Source organism: Varroa destructor, unplaced genomic scaffold (assembly GCF_002443255.2).
Source record: "Varroa destructor unplaced genomic scaffold, Vdes_3.0 BEIS01000004.1, whole genome shotgun sequence".
NCBI lineage: Eukaryota > Metazoa > Arthropoda > Arachnida > Mesostigmata > Varroidae > Varroa > Varroa destructor.
In genome coordinates, this window is record NW_019211457.1 from 51,598,885 (window position 1) to 51,616,352 (window position 17,468).

At 40.8% G+C, this 17,468-nt stretch overlaps 1 protein-coding gene across 6 annotated transcripts in view; it reads right to left on the bottom strand.

Annotated features, from left to right (window-relative positions):
• LOC111249076 (uncharacterized) overlaps positions 1-17,468 on the bottom strand; it is a 97,930-nt gene that overhangs the window by 77,681 nt on the left and 2,781 nt on the right. For all 6 annotated transcript variants that reach the window (XM_086986179.1, XM_022802420.2, XM_022802418.2 and 3 more), the window contains exons 2-4: positions 16,748-16,918; positions 16,334-16,501; positions 15,689-15,841 (exon numbers count right to left, since the gene is read on the bottom strand). In XM_086986179.1, the coding sequence (XP_086842305.1) occupies positions 15,689-15,841; positions 16,334-16,463 (283 nt within the window). In that variant the 5' untranslated portion in view covers positions 16,464-16,501; positions 16,748-16,918. The remainder of the gene's footprint in view (positions 1-15,688; positions 15,842-16,333; positions 16,502-16,747; positions 16,919-17,468) is intronic.

The following is a 17,468-nucleotide window of genomic DNA, read 5'->3' on the forward strand; positions in this document are numbered from 1 at the left end:
AATAGGCGAAAAAAAGACCAATTTAGATCAAGTGATTTTCTCCTATAGGCGTAACAGGTAGTGAACACCTAAATTACCGGTAGAACTAGGACGAGTAATTTTTGAACTCCATACGTTGAATTACACATGAGATAATTTTATGTGCAGAACTGGCCTTTTTCTGGAAAACCCCTGCTATGACAAGCAGCTATTGTCTTTCTCTTATTCACTTGTTATTTCAAGACTCGCTGTTATAGGGAAAAAAGGCCTGCTGCGTAACGAGTTCCTCGCTCCATCACCATCACTATACAGTTAAAACATCGGACGAATGTAGAGGTCACACCTCAGAGTACTGCAATCGTTAAGATTTCCGCTATTACGAGTCGTCATATGTGAGATACGTCTGATAACTACACAGCCATATCCGGGAGCGACCAAAATCAAATTTTTAGGAAATTAGAAGTAGAAGATCGCTTACATGGAATCGCGGTGTCCACCGATCATGGCATCCCAAATGGTGATCTTTTACGTGTGTTCATAGGTAAACATAAGTAAATTTGAGGCATATACCGCCCGAAACGGACATAATATTTCAATAGTCGGCCAAGTCTAGTTCAGAGATATTGATTCCTCGAAAGTAAACAAAGATTCGGGCAATGCAAAATTCACTGGTCATTATCATGAACTAGAAGTTGGGTGTTACCAACTAAAAAATCCAGCTAAACTAAGTTGACGTGGAATTTTTAGTATTAATATAGACGGCCACGACCCTTATAATAGCTTTTTCTCGTAGCATCGATGGCAGGTTTGTTAGAAGGGATGTTGAATATATCTTTGTTATTTGTAACATACCGTTAGTTTAGATAAATGGATAAATTAACTATAGTAGTCAATGAGAATATGATGTATGGGTAAATGCTTACCGCAAAGCTAAAGGAACGCAACGATGACACTATTGGTAACATTATATAGCCCAATGAAAATACTAGCACACGTATTACGTTCTTCACAACAGTCGCATAACGTCTACCTCATGCTACCTCTTTGCCTGGCGCTAGATTTAAATTTGTACCGAATTAACAATAAGTTATAGTATTGGTTAGTACTTTTATTATGGTCGGACATTTGTACGACATCGAGCATTATACGGGAAATTAATTAAGCTGAGTCTCGATGCCGTCCGAATTTAGTTAGCGAGTCATCTGCATACGTCCGGGGGTCCGGAATACGTCGCTTTCTGAGATACCAGCGAGAGGGGATAGGAACCAAATCGTTAGTAAGGTGATTTCCAAGAAAGGCAAATAACTGAATTTCACAAGAACCTTCGGAATAATTTCAGCATATCACGGAATTGACCAAGGGTCACAGTTTGTCTGCGTTATCGGACAGTTTTATGTTCTTTGCAAAAAGTTAACCGATGGTATATGTTGCCATATGGCCCTGTGCGTACGTACATCTTTACAAATAACAGGCACACGTATTAGCGCTTTTAGATTTGATTATTAATATTCCACTCAGCCACTCGATTTGGTCGCATTCTCCCGAGAGCCGTCATGCTAACGGCAAAAACGTGGTACCTTGAGAACCACAAGGTGTTAAGTCATCTTCGACTAGTCAACCAGCTAATCCGCCTTTATCTAAAAGTCGATGACGAGCGTGTATGTCTATACCCTGAAAATAGACGCTTGCCATTTTTCGTTATTATGTTTTTCATAATTCGTTGGTTTTAACAAACTGTCAAATTTTTACGGACACGTCACTGTTTTTCGTTATTGCACCCCGGAAGGCCATGCCGTGCTACCGTCTATTTATAACCATAGTATCTTGAAAAATTAAAATTTTAGCTCGGTTTGATTATTTCAAATAAACCTTAAGTGTCTGGGTGTTTGTTTGTGTGTTCACTAATTGAAAACAACACTGGGCTAAGTCAGCCAGTTACCATGCTTTTCGTAAATTTCGCCGTTGGTCGGTAAATGATTTAATATCACATGCCGCTAAATAAACGTCTATAAGTCGGGGTACTTCCCGAAACATCTGTCAATTTGGTAAACTTGTTTTTTTTTTTTAGCTTACCGCTCACACGCCGAACCTACACGTTACTTACTTCGAGATGGCAGAAGTGACACTAACTTGACTACTTGTGCTCTTTCTTTCTACGCAATAAAGCGATTGGCTTTGTTTGAAAATGGCTATGTCTCCAAGGTACCATGCCAATGAATTATGTGCTTGGCAGTTCAGATGATTACTATTTTTAATTTATGGCAAAAAATCATGAGTCATTTCAATAAAGCAGACTTTATCAACGCAATACCGTCGTCGTCATTCAAACATTCTTTAATTTATTCTGTTAACTTATTTGTGTATAATCTCTGCACGATATAGCATGGCTTCCAGAAGGTCCGTCTCTCCGCAGTTGTACAGTCTTGGCATCCACTTGGGCATTGTGCAACCTAAAGGAGACCATTAGAAAATGCCTTATCGCCCCAAACATCCTTAAGAACGCGCTTGCTCAACGTTTACAGGCACCTAAACGCAATCGGCCAACGTGTGTGCTCTATGCTAAAGTAACTGCATCGATGTTGAATACTGTTCCATTTTGGAGAACCGATTTTTTTTCTGGCCGATATTCGAGTACTTAGAGCGACAGAGAAGTCATAAAGTGGGCTATCGAAGTTGTGAGGTGCGCGTACTCGGCACGGTTAGGTCACAACCTTCATATGTGATTCTCATTTTGCTGACTGATGTGTTGTATAATTCTTACACTGATCACGCATCTTTTGCTGCTTTGCCAGACTTCTAGCGAACTGACGCTTCAAGTTATGGCTATCATTTTCGTGTGGGAGGAATGTCCGAAAACATTTTTTGCGCGAGCGTGCAGATCTGAATCGGCGGCCTATTTAAAGCTGGCTAGGTCGGTCACTACTACTAGTGATTAATGAAAAAACATGCCAACCAAGACCAGCACAAGAGCCGTAGCATAAAAGTGCCCAAAGGTATTACTATTGTTGGTGGCAACGGTCGAACGACTGACGCCACTAAACATTCGATTTTATCAAGTTCAAGGTCAAATTAATAATAATCGACCTATACACCACTTGTACAATGAAATACTGACTTCCCCGATACTCTTGTTATTAAATGCTTCAACTGCATTATACACTCTAGGGACTCATACATGTTTGAATAGGCGGAATTAAGATGTAAATCCAAACTCAAAGGTCTTAAACAGCCCGGGGAGAGCCTACCCATAGCTAGACGATTTACTGGAGAGCGCGCTAGTAAGTAAGCGCTCCGACGTTTTTTGCGGTACGCCTTCGAATGTTAAGATCAATTGCTCACTCTGCGATACATAACACTGGAAGTTCACAGGATATGCCACTGAGTAATTTGCCTTTCACGCTGTGCACTGACGTGGTTAAGGACATACTACGGTAAACTGTGCTTGCTGAGGATCCCCAAAATGAAAAACACCGATGATCCATCCCCTTAACTCGTGTTGAAGGATGTGACTCGTACTGTACATCCGCAAGTGTAATGTGCTACATTTCAGCAATAGAAATTTCAAGCTTAATTGCTTGTTTAATTAAATTCAGCTCATTAAGGTCGGGCATGCATGAAGCATTTAGTCTAAAATAGTTATCCATTAAAATATGAAGCCTATATTGAACACTTGGTTTTTTATGTATCTCCCATCCAGACATTTGTTTTTAGTTATAAAATAAAAAATGTTTTTTTTCTGTAGAGTGAGATATCAACATAGTACCGGTATAGTAATGATCGTATAAGGCGAAAATAGCTTAAGCCAATCTAATAAAGTTAACAATATTTAAATGAGTCGTAAAAGAATTCGCGTAGAGTGTCCTATATGAAGAGCCGAAAAAATATGTATCTTATCCGAAAGTTATCCATAATGGTGTCCAAGGATACCAAATAATACACTGTGTTATATGGAATTGCAAAATATACGTGTATCTAAACTCTATTAGGAAACAATAAAATAGATAATGTACATGCATAACTGTTTTTTTACCATTGTGTTGATCCAATAGCATGGACACCTTAGATATGCTCCGATTCTACCGACTTTAATAAGCAAAAAATAATAATTTCCGACAACGTGTGGTCATACAGCGACACCTATAATAATCCTTACCGAGGAAGGATTGAATTTTTACTAGCATCACTCGTTGTCTAAGATATAACGTATTGCTCTATAAAATAAAGTCAACCCTGCTGACACGCTAATAACATAGGCGATTTATGGTCAATGATAATAACATAACACATTTTAATAAATGTCATCAAACACTCTGTTGCTCGTAAACAACCGTTAGCCTACTCACCCCCCGTTTCTGGCCCAAACATTACCTCTTCTCAACACTGTATGTTAATTTTTGCCCACCCTTTGTGTTTGGATGTTGTATTTGTATCTTTAAAGGTGCAAAATAGTTTTAAAATAATTTTCTTCAAAAGACTGCGTGTTTGAAAGTCGGCTTATGGTAAGGATAACCCATCACGTCATCCAAAGTCCGGTAGCGGTATACTTCACAGAAACGAAACAGACCAAACACACTCACGACATCATACTCGGCCTCCTCTCCAATCCTCGACTGATGGCGTACATCAGTAATCCATTAACGACCGAACAACTTTTCCTAAGGCAAAGCACTTCAGGAACGGAATGACCAGCGTCGCCTTTTCTATAGCACATTTATTTATATGAACAAAAGGGGCGCCCAACCCCCTTACGAGTACCGAAATGTGCGCCAACTATTATGGAGGCAAGGATAGAGATCAACGGAGAAGCAGACCTTAGGCGCGCTTAATTTACCTTATCGCTTTAAAACACGCGCGATTGGACATATGTGTACCTCCATTCATATGTCATTCATTCCGCAAATATAAATAAGGGTGCTTTTTAAATGCTTGAAAATTATACGGCATAGAAGAGAAGCGATTACCAATTTCTATTGATACAACCTTTCGAAAATAGTATTATCAATCCACCTTTATAATGCTAGTATAAAACACGAAAAGCCATGTATATGGCATAAAACTAAGCACATAGATATTATTTAATGGGGTTCATCGTACTCGGCAGTTTTAATCTGTTTAAATGTCCACAAAGCAGTCGCTTGCCTTGGGGGTGGCTCCAAACAACCTCACCTATTTCCAGCACCTGCGAATGTCGAAGGAAACTCTTTGTACCCGAACGGTGGACTTTTCCAACAGTGTACGATAATCTCACGACCGCTGCGGTGTTCTAGACCTGTAACATGAACGGCGACGACAACTTCAAAACTTTTCCTAGCATCAAAACTCACAATTCGGAAACGCAAGCAGCAGCAGCAGCTGCTGTTTGCGAAGAACTGGCCTCGTCGTCCGTGTACTGAAACGACAGAGCTTGAATGCGGTAGACAGGTGCTCCTTAGACGATGCGCCGCGTAAGTAAACAACGTTCACACTAAAGAGAATAAAACGGCAGCAGTAGTAGATGCAGCGACAGTGGCGGAAGTGTGAAAGGAGCAAGCCATTTTGGGCGGTCCAGAGGGAGTTTTTGCGTCCCAAGAGGACAAAAAATAGAAGGGCCAAACTGACAACGCAAGGCTCTGTTTAAGTCAGTAGAGGTCGCCAGGCTGTCTCCAGTTTTTTCCTGGTAGCGACCATCGTCCATAACACGCAGAACGCACAGGACAGAGTACAGGTATTTCGTCGGTGCACTTCCTGACTGTCTATATAAGTACTGGCAATACGAGAATGAAAACTGGTTGTAGGCCACAGACCCTCTAGGTAGAGGTTCTACTAGCTGACCGCCCGAAGTTACGCGCAAAGGTGCAAAGGACCTATAAGAAAGGACCGAAGGAGGAAAGGAAAGGTATAGCAAGCTAGACTATTCGAACGGAAGCAGTGCGACTGGCCCCATAGAACTCTGCAGCAAAGGCGAAATAACGGCTGTAAATGTACCTCTGAGGTCTCGTTGTTCCCCCAGTGCATTGACTCGTTTGCCCCACTCAGCGGAAACATGAAGCAGAATAAATCGCGTTTGTGCCGTTCCTACCTATGCTATAGCTATTGCTTCTTGCAAACAACGCCAATAGATATGTAAGAAATGGAATTCGTGAAAGATATCGCGGTCTTTGGTTATAATCAGCACATAGAAAATATGTCGGCTTCAGGTTCTCGCACTTTCGCTTATTTTCGTTTATTGCTGCCGATATCAAGCAGGAGCAACATCTTTACTTCAGCATGAAGGGATCGGACTGAAAACAACCTAACTAAGCTGAAGGTGGGCAGTAGAAGAACTGCTGCAATAGCAGCGTTCCGCAAGAGGAGCGTAATTTTTTCCTAAGAGATTTTTGTGCTTATTTGCTTGGCGTCGTGTCTCGTCGATACGGGCAAATCTACAGGCACAACCAACACTAGAAATTATCATCCATGAACCCCGTTAATGTCCCTTTCTGGAAAGCTTGGAAAGCTGATGCGTCTACTGATAGTTGCGACGAAACGACAGGTTTCCATGGTGGAGTCAACTTTGGTTATAAAAGAAACAGCGGCCGATTCCTTTTTATCAGAGTTGCCCGGTTAAAAGATTTCGAAGATTCTCAAGAAAATGGGTAAATAGCGATGCAAAATGGCGCCCCCAGAATCCCATTGGTTCCTTCCACCACGACTGATTGTCGAGGGCAAACACTCAACGCTGCCGCTGCTGCTCAAGTGTCTCTTCGCTAGAGACATTCATAATAGGCAAACGGATACAGAGGACTTCTTAAACGGCAGACCAAGACACTGTAAACCATTCCTTACAGAGGCGCAGGGCGTTATCGAGGAAGTTTGGCCTCTATTTTCTGTGTGTTTAAATGCCGAACTGTAATAACAACAGCATAATTGCTACCACATTGTCTTTACTGTTTGTTTGCTCTTTGCTGTAGTATGGCCGAAATGATTAAGGCTTATTTCCGCTCTTGTTATCCCGATATATAGTACAGAGATCTTTTTGTATACAGTAACGGACGTTCAGTTCATAAATGCAGCATTTGTTGCGTGTATAAAATGCTAACAGATAGTAATTCATCGAAAACAAATAAAAAGTACTCCATGAACAACCGAGGGCAAATTTGTTACATAAATTGTTTATATAACTGCCCAATGCGCATACACCTACGAACGGACTGTAACTTGCGTATTGAAGGTATACTCTGAACCCAAGCTGCTTCGTAATGGGGAATTGGCCTGGACCCATTTTTTGAGGTGTAAGTTATGCTGGATTTCAAAGTGATGGCGCGTATATTAAGACGTGTTCAATAGGCCCTAACTTAAATCAGCTCAAGGCAGGAGCACGTAAAGGTTAATTTGTTCTAAGTTACCGGGCTTAAACAGCAGGAATTTGACTTAGTATGACTTGCGTAGAGTGTTCACTGGATATATATGTATATATATATATATATATATATATATATATATATATATATATATTGTAAGTCCTGACTTGCGGTAACCTGGCTGTTTAGCTCTAGCAGTTTCGGGTGGAAAGATAGGTTGTGGAGAAATTGCGCTATTGGTCCTAGATCCACTTGAATCTTTTGGTAGTCGCTGGCTTATATTTAAACTATGTTGCTATGATCTTGCGTCTGTCCCAAGGCCTCCAGCTGTCTGTTGCTAAACGTGAACTTCTAGTGCTCAATAGTCAGCGAGACTAACAGCCTTGTTTAATTAACGTGTTATTCGACCGACTGGCTTCTTGTTGTATCCTAACCTAGTAAGCAAGTATGTTTTTATGTATGCTTTTACCTCCCCGCTGTTTGTTTATCTCTATATACCATTAGAGGTACTTTCTCTTTCATTGTAATTTCAACCGAATTTTATGTCGACACCAAGGGAGGGGACAGGTGAAAAAAACGTGTATTTTCGACATTATTCGACTTCATTCCGCTCGCTGCCGAAGTAGTACGGGATATTTGTGCCATGTACAGTGAGGACTCTAAAATTGAACGGACTACTTCATACCGGTTTGCCAAGAATGGCATCTTGGAACTGGAAAGTGCGCCCTGCCTTTGCAGCTGGAGTTGATGCGGAAGATTGAAGGCACCTTCGAAGGAAGGCTGCTGGTATACGGCTGGCTCGTACATTGAGCAAAAAAATAATATGACTATCGAAAAGTCTTTTAACCGTATGAGATTTACAAAAAAAATTAATGGCTTGCGTGCCTCACTAACCGAGTGAGCATCACAAAGAAATGTGGGCCCTCGTTACTTCTCAGCATCTAAGCCAAATGACACCCGGCCGCAGTGGCAGGTTCCTCAACAAAATTATGATAGGAGACGAGAGGTGGTGTTACCACATCGATAAAAAGTAGAGAAAAAGAACGAATACCTTGCCCAAGAGAGTTACGCCCGCGCCCAGATCTCCATCCCTATGACGGTCTCGTTTGGTAAAACTGGAAGTTTTATATATACTTTTTATATACTAAGAATCTGTCAAGGAGAACAGAACCGTCAATACAAACCTCCATATGCTCCAGCTGGATTGCATAAATGAGTATAAAAGATATCCGGTAAACAAAACAAAATTATCCCTTTCCATAACAATGCCAAGCCGCTGATAGCAGAACTTGTGATAGCTACCTTGCAATGGTTCGAACGTAGCATCTTGCGCCCACCTGGTTTTCCAGACGTCCGCTTTGACATATTATTACTTTTCCCGATCATCGACAAACGTGGCTTGAGAGTGAGAAGGATCTCAAAATTTGCCTGGAGGTGTTGTTCAACGTCAGATTCTCAAACTCCTGGCGAAACGTATTGTAAATAGGATAAGTAAATTGAGAGATCGCAAAAGATCGTAAAGAGTAACAAAAAATGTAATGAAATCATTCTTTTGTTAGAATTTGAATGAAACGCCGCGCTTTTTGTGTTCTATCCTAATATTTTTGAGTCTGATGGCTGATGGCTCATTTGATTCTACCTGTAATCATTTTCTTTCTTGACTGCACGTAAATTCTAATAGCCACTAGATCTTTCAGTTTGAGTTAGACGTTATCTTGACTTGAAGATGTAATCTTTGGCTTCCCGTTTGCCGGACCTCACTTCTGCGAGAATCACACTTATTCCTCATATACATCGATAACATCTTCAACACTCATGTTATTAATGTGTTCTTTTACTGTGTTTATCTCACGTTTAGCTTTATTTTCTCTAGCGCGGTAATGCGACGTTGACAGCTAATGTCATTCTTCGTCAAGGATAACTTCATCCGTGAGAACTTTATTTCCAGAGACTATGATGTAACGTATGCATTGTAGCCTAGCTAACGTAAAAGAAATCGCTTCTATCGAAGTGGTACACGCGTCAATTACTATTAGTATTTTTCGGCCCGCGCTTCGGCGTACTCAATGTGAACGCGTGCCCATGGATAGTTTGGACATTTGCATGGACGCAGTATCTCTTTATGAGGATTCGCCAGATTTGTGGCGTATGAACTGGGATGTTAGTAGTGCCTTCAGCATCGTAACTGTGATCTGGCAGCATGGCTTAGCTACTGCTTTTGCTTGGCGATTGTTAAAGTTAGAACTTACAAATCATCAAAAAGTTTTTTTCAGTTTTTTTGTTCCCGAATTACAATGTATTATCCGCGTCTCGTAACAGAGGTCGCTTCAAGAAAAAAATTGTATTGAGTATTCGGAATCAACAGATTTGTCTTGATAATATCGAACGAATTTCTAAATCGTTGTTATCGGAAATGTATAATTAGATCTCTTGGTGATGCTCAAAAGACACTTCGCCTTTTATCGTGCGTCATGATGGCGCATCCACATTCTCTTGGCCGTCGATATCAAAGGTTATATAGAAATTAAAGTGGCCATACCTTTGTGAGCGAAAGGTATAGATTGGAGTGAGCTTATATCTGAGACCTATGTCTCATTATTAGTGATCACTGCACACCCATTTTGGCCAACAAAACCTTACGGCCACTGCTCTGTCAATGCATTCGCCTGTTTTCCGGGGTCAAACGCAGGCGCCCTTTCCTAACCCTTGGTAAGAAGAAAATCGCGTTAAAGGGATGACGTTAGAAGAGCTATCTGTTGCTTTTCTCGGGTCAACCAACAGATGTATTTGACCTGTAGAAGTTTTTCTGGAATTCCCCTTACAAAGAGCATTCATCGGATCAAAATATGTCCTACGATTCGTCAGGAACTTTGCAGTAATACTGCCATCCTTAACGAAATCAGGACTTATGAGAGAATTACAAAATTCGAATAAGTTTTTTTTATAGAACTACACAAAACGAAAAAAGGACACAGTATGGCTACGTCGGTTAAGCTGCGTGTACGGCTCGTACTTGCTTTTGAATTATCGGTGTTCCCTTCTAAAAGAGTAAATGTATTAAGCTTAATGGTTTTTTAAGTTGCATTTTTGTCGATTTATTCCAAGGTCGTTCTTGCGAACTTTACCAAAAATTTCTCTTGCTATCCTGTTCACAGTAGCCGTCAAAATGTCGTCACAGTAGCTATAACCTCGGGGCTGCCAGAGAGAAACTCAGCCAGAAGACGATAGTCTTCTGCCAATGAGACGCTGACCCCCTGTATTCCGTACAAATGCGGATAATTTGGAATAGCCCGTTACACCCATTTGTAACTGACAAGTTTTGATCACCCGCCTGCATTTCTTGTTGCATATATGCTTGTCTAAGTCAAGTATGAAGGAAAAACTAGCTTGACCTAACTTTTCAAAGATCTTCGTTCTAGTAGGTACAGGGTGATCCTCGGTGAAGACTTGAGTGGGCCTGCTTTAAAATTTGCACGAATATCAAAAGAACTATCAGAATATTTACAGTAATCAGGAGGATGTGCCTAGTGACTATGCATTGCAGGTTCAAGCCTTACGTGGTAGATCTAGAGTTGAACGATCTTTCCTGCACGTTCGCAGCGGCTGTTTAGAACAACTTTGTTCTTCATATAGAAGGTTTTTTTTGAAACTAATTGTTATCCCAATTGAGATAGCTTTGCTAGTAAAAGTAAGAAGAGGTCGCTTTTATGAAAAAATAAAATCAGGAGAATTTTTTTCCATTTTTAACACTTTCATATGTAAAATTATAAGGGTAGTGCCACAAGTGATAACTTATGTTTCTTAATGTTTGACTTTGGGAAATTAAACATTGACAACTGAAATGCGAACTTATTTTGCCCATTTTCACTTAAGTTTACTACTCACGCACAATTCCCTAGACTTCTCACCTCCAATGTCATACGCATTCTATTCAACATTGTTATGTGGCTTAGCAAATGGCTTGCGTTTTTGATTTTCTGTGGCTCTGCATGTTGTTTAGATGCTATTCTTCCTGTCTCTGCAAGGACTTAATCAGCCCACCATGCGATGAAGGCTGCTACCAGACGTCGTCGAAGTCTCGCCAGTGCTTCCACATCTCGGAGTACACTTAGTCTCCCTGCTTTTTTTTTTTTTTTTTTATTTAGTCTCATTTAATTTCATCAAGCTCTCACTTAATGTACCGTAGGAGGCGTACCAACTAAATTTGCCCCGAGTCGCTGCTCGCCAGGAGCAGTGCCTCCAATCGTGTCACAAAATATTGATTCGGGTACCCTTTTACGAACAAGAGGATCTCGCAAAGCACTACAAATCTTAGATAAATTAATCGATAAATTGTTAGTGAGTTGAAACAGTTTTCGATTGATCTAATCCCATCACTGGCTAATGTTCGCTTTGCCGCCAAATCCTTCGATAGTCTGTTCGGCGAAGAAGCCACTATTCCATCATTGTCACCGCTGCAGCGAGCAACGGAAATCGGCTATGATGATGATTCCTTTTCGCACTAAATACTAGGAATTTTACTACTTGACACTTATGTAGAGCATCGTGTTACGTCAAGAGGAACACATCATCGGACATGCCTTGGCCTTAAATAGGTCAGTAACGTTTGGGTATAGTTCAGGCCAATAAAGAAGAATTATGCGGACGTATTTAACGGTATTCAAACTGCCTACCCCGAGCAAAACACGACATACTCATTCGGAAACGGTTTATTATCGAAGCTATTGTTGGATAACGAAAGGCTAACTTCTACAGTCGTGCTTTCCGAGAATGTTTGGTTTTTCATAGAAATCCTACGATCCTTTATCTACCTACTAGAGTGGATTCATTCTTCATTTTAAAACAGAGCAACACATTACGACTTGTTAAATTGACGATATTTCATGAACAGAACATAAAGATATAGCTTATGCAAAGGCCATTCGCTATAGCCTACATGTTCGATAGAGTTTTTAAACTCTTCTTAAATACTTCGTTACTAGCTGATGGTCGTACATGCGAGACTCACAAATTTTTACTTAACTTAAAGCTTATTCTTGGTTTGTCAGTTAGAAGCGTCTTAGGATTTGCGTTTGTCCTCCACAAAGCTTCATAATGACAGAGCAATGACCTTTAAGTATAAAGCACATTGATGCAAGGTCACTACAGGGAATAACTAAGCTAATGATATAATCAACACGTAATTTTGAAAAGCGCTGGGAAAAAGTATTACAAAATGCAACCCAGCCGTCTTCTATGGCATCGCCATAATAATTAGCAAGTCCCGCTAGACAAAAGCGAAACTCCCGTAGAATTTTTCTAGCTCAACCTGGTGATTTTACTACGTACAGTGGAGCTGACTGGAACGATGGCTCGAATCTACCTACCACAAAATCCATGTAAAGACTGTCTATTGACTCCCAAACTGCCTAAGTGTGGTGGATAACGTTGATGATGCTCTGTTAATTGTCACCAATGGCTAAATATATCTGTGTCCGCAGTTTGAAAAACCGAGTTATATTATATGTTTATTCCCATATATATATATATATATATATATATATATTAGAAAATCTAAGTGCATCAAGGAAAAATAACAATGTTTAACTATGGGAAATACGTGAGACGTTGTAGCTCGCAACGTTGTTCAATAGTCCGCATTGGAACGCATTAGAAAAGGGTGCTGGGACGATTTATTTTAAAAATATTCGATAAGCGCACATGTTCTAGAATACGTATACCGAACCATCATCATCAAATAATATTTAAAGCTGAAAGATGAATGCAAGTAAGATGTATGCTAAGCTATATTTTTGCACAGCAGGACCAAGCTGATAACTCCGAGAGTAGCAAAACTATTATGTAAAGTTTCAATTAAACGACATTATTATAATTAGAATTTTGTATGCGTATAGGCCTGATATACCCATGGACGCATTCGAAATAGTGAGCAACACCTCGTTAACAGAGCTGAGTAGAAAAAGGCAAATTGTTTCACCAAATTAGGTGGTCAATCGTCGACGAAACGACTCCAGCGCCAGCGGCAGCAATCAATTTATCCGTAGCCTCTACGAACAGCGTTCGCACCGAGCTATTCCGTACAATATATACTACTGCAAACCACCATCTCGTTGTCACCTTCTCGCCTTCTTTTTTCAACGATTTACGTTTGGGCAGGGCGGGCGTGCCAACGCGCAAATTAGAAGGTCAACCGAACAAGCGGCGGTGCACGCCCTCTGGCTGACCACTAGCGCCAATGGAGGCAAGTTCTTTCGATTTTCTAACATAATTTATTCAATATATTAGTTGCTTTGGCTTCGTAACTTTTTTCCGCAGCCTTGTCAAAATGGCAGTATGAGAGCATACACACGCTCGCATACCGCAACCGATGCCGCATCGAGACTACATTTATTGCGCGCATTGCAGGAGGTACTTCAGTCGCTGTCGGCTGCCCATTTCATCGGCATGAATAGCGCGCATACGAAATATAGGCAAGCAGGAAAAAAGCAAAAGTCAGAGTCGAGCGGACAAAGCGGGAAAGTTTAAAACGGGACTGAAAAAAGGATGAGACGGCAGACTGCAAACACGACAAACGACGCGAAGAGGCAACAAGAGGAGCAACGAAACAAATCTTAGTTTGTGTAAGGCAACTGAACTGTAAGTGGGAAAATAAACACATCCCGCTTATCTTGTCGTGAATACAACGGACGGCAAGATAACGGCATGGCCGTCAGGGTTAGCCCACGGTCCACTTCACAGTTACCGCACTTCAAACGCTCATTGGGAAGCCGAACAAAAGCCGGGCCTCTAACGACGAAGCAGGAAGATCGAGATGTTTGAAGGGTGGGTTTAGTTAGGCCAAGATGTACAGCCATTTGTCAGAATAAAAGACTCAGAGGCGCCGGGATGAGGGCCACTCTGCTATAGGGTTCGAACCGACGAAAAATAGCTCGAAGTAGACCATCGGGGAAGGCCCTCATATCGTAAATTCCTAACTCTAATTCCTGGCCGCGGGATGGGCGCGCTTATTAGCGTACGTTGCTGGAGGGGGCAACAACGTCTCGGCTTTATGTTGAACAGAGATGGTACTAGGCCCGCGGTCGTCTTTGCGTACTGAAATGGGCTTGCAGAACGCACCTTTCTAGAGGTCGACATCTCGTCGGTGGCTGGAGCTCAGCTGGCGTCATCGTTTCAATAGACCACGATTTCTTACCGGTACAAACTTTGCATACCTGTCGAACACTTAACTCTTTTGCTATGCTTTTCCGCTAGACTTCTCTTGATTGTTTTGCGAGGCACAGGAGAGCACAGATTCCCATGGACACTATTAGTACATTACCTATCAAGATAGTGCACCAAAATAAAATGAGGAATCCCAGACACCAACTACTATTAAAACTTCTACTAATATTATTAATTTAATCCGTGAACGTAGGACAACTATGAACTGATCTGCTTGCGAATAAAAACCAACAAAGGATAGAAATGCATACATAGCGAGGTAACGGAAAGCAGAGGTGTATGGGAAAAAATATGGTAACGTAAGTACTGGGCGTTCCTTATTTATTCTGAAAGAATGAAAATTCGCCTACAAGAGTGTTCTATATGTTCCTAAGGCATTTTGCTGTTCTGTATCGTATGGCAGACCTGTCATATGACGACCCGTCTCTGAACGGTTTTCGAGATAAGATCAAGGACATCTATGCACTGCCGTTGCTGTTTACATCATATTCATGCTGAGCTCCAGATTAGCAACAAGTGGCTTAATATATATAGCATCAACCAATCGAAACGTGTCAAAAGAGTGACCGAAACATTTTTATCCGGCAGATAGAACTAGGTGCCAGGCGGTATTATTGCAACACATTGGCATTCTCCATCAGTATTGACGCTGGTTGAGAAGGTCGTTATCAAATAGGGAAATTGCAATATTTAGGAGGAACCTATCAGTAGCTATATGAATACGGACATCCCATGAAAAGGCTAAAAAAAAAGCTGTTCCGAAAGCTATAACCTTTCGAAAGATTGAAGCTTTGTAGAAAAATATTCTGCGGTAACAGTTTTGTACAAAGTCAAGCGCAGCTTGACAGTGAGAACGCTTTTTTATGGGTGAATTCTCTAGTTCAAACATGTACACGTTAGACACAAAACGAATTTTCAGTACGTTTTAAGTAGTTTCAAGTTTACCTGAACTTACACACGCATACTGTAATAATTATGGATGTTCAAATTCTTGTAGTCTGATGCAACTTGGCAAATCTAAACTAATTAGACTGCTAACACAAAAGATTAGAAGTTAATAAGTGATCAAGATAACGCTAGTTTGAATACGTGTGCATCCTTGACTTTCAACCGTTGCTATAGAAACCAGTCAATACCTTCTACTAGGACAAATCGCAGAAGGCTCTTACTTGGAATTCCTGTATGATCCTTGTTCGGCCCAGTACCTGGGGTCGGCGTGCTTCCACTGTGCTTCAGCCACCTAAACGTGGCTTGGGGATCCTGGTCCCAGTAACAATCGTTATTTTCGAACGTGCATGTATACGGTAGGTCGTAGAAACGTGCTGTCATCCGTCCACCGTCGATTGAAAGGTGTACAGCGATACTGTTAGTAAATACTGTTCTCATGCTTTAAGGACTTTTTCTTCTACGCACTCATTTAACACTAATGAAAGTGCTTGACGAAGCATTAGAATCTATCTCACAATTGTTAACCAATAAAATCTCCCTAATAGATCTAATGCAAAACCTATCATCATCATCAACATTATCGCCATTTTTTTATAGGTAGGAAAACAGTTTCTAGTATTGTTTGAGAAACATCTGTGTTTATGAGTTTTGCAGAACCTGGAAAAAATGTTCCATTTCTGTTACCACAAGGAATTAGGTGCGATTGTCCTTTTTAGATATCTGTAACCTAAACATCCTGTTTCAATATCATTTCCAAAATGAGCACGATTCTGTAGATATGGTATCGCTGCATCAAGCGACCGTTTTCTCGATACGTACATTCATTGTACATGGCTAAATCATATCTTGTAAAATCAGTGACGCACCTCTGCAAAATGGCGAAGACGCATTCCATTGGTGACCGTCACAGAAGATCGTAGTTGAACCCTTGAAGGTGTAGCCCGGATAACATCGAAGTGCTTGAAGTAAGCCGCCAGGTGTTTTCAATTCGTACATGAGGTTTGGGTGTAAAGCTAAAGGCTCACATGTTTTTGCTGGAAATAGGCATTGACAGATCGAGTTGATACTTTTAATGAAGGACGTTTTTGACATAATTGTGCTCAGTGGATTGAATATTGCCGATCCTTAATCGAAGCGTTGTACACAACATGAAACAATGACGTTTCGGCGCTGATTGATCGACAATTTGTTACCATAAAGCTGCTTTTTACTTGTGTCGAATAACTAACTAATGAATACTTCTCATACAGGACACACAATGATATAAACAAAAAATATACCATAGCAAAAGGGTATTGGGTCAATCCACTTTCTCCCGTTGCAGGCGACCGTAGCTCGTCCTCCGTCAAGCTCGTATCCTGGATCACATGAAAACCTAGCGAGTTTCTTCCCATTACGATTGATATATGTGTGACTGCCGTTCGCTATCGACTTAAGCCTACCGCATCTTCCTGGAACGCCATTGAGGCATGTTAGCAATACCCGAATATTGGTAGCAACGCCTTTTTTTCTTTAATTACATTTAATACGTCTAATATCGTCATACTCATTATGTCTGACCAGGGTGCCAGGCAGCTTTACATATCTGCATGTATGTTATTAATAGCCAACGATTTCGTACAGCTCCTTTGCTTTGCATAATGAGCTTGATTCCATAGAATAAACTTTGGTTAAAGTTTACCATCCAACCTAGATTCATTATTCTCAATAACTCGCTATTTTCATCACCGAACCCAAGCTGCTAGCGTTATGGGGCAACTCAGAAGTGCATTTAAGTTGACTGTAGAATTTTTTAGATTAGGACATAGTCGTATTTTGAAACACAAAAACTAAAGCGTGAACACATTCGTACGGGAATGTGTCGCCATATAATTGAAATTCATCGTATTCGGCTTCTTCTAAAACACCATCTACCTGACTTCTTTTCGAATAGCTAACAACAGAACCTACATTATATAAAAGGCTGCTGTGATTTTTACTTGTTTGCCATCATTATTACCA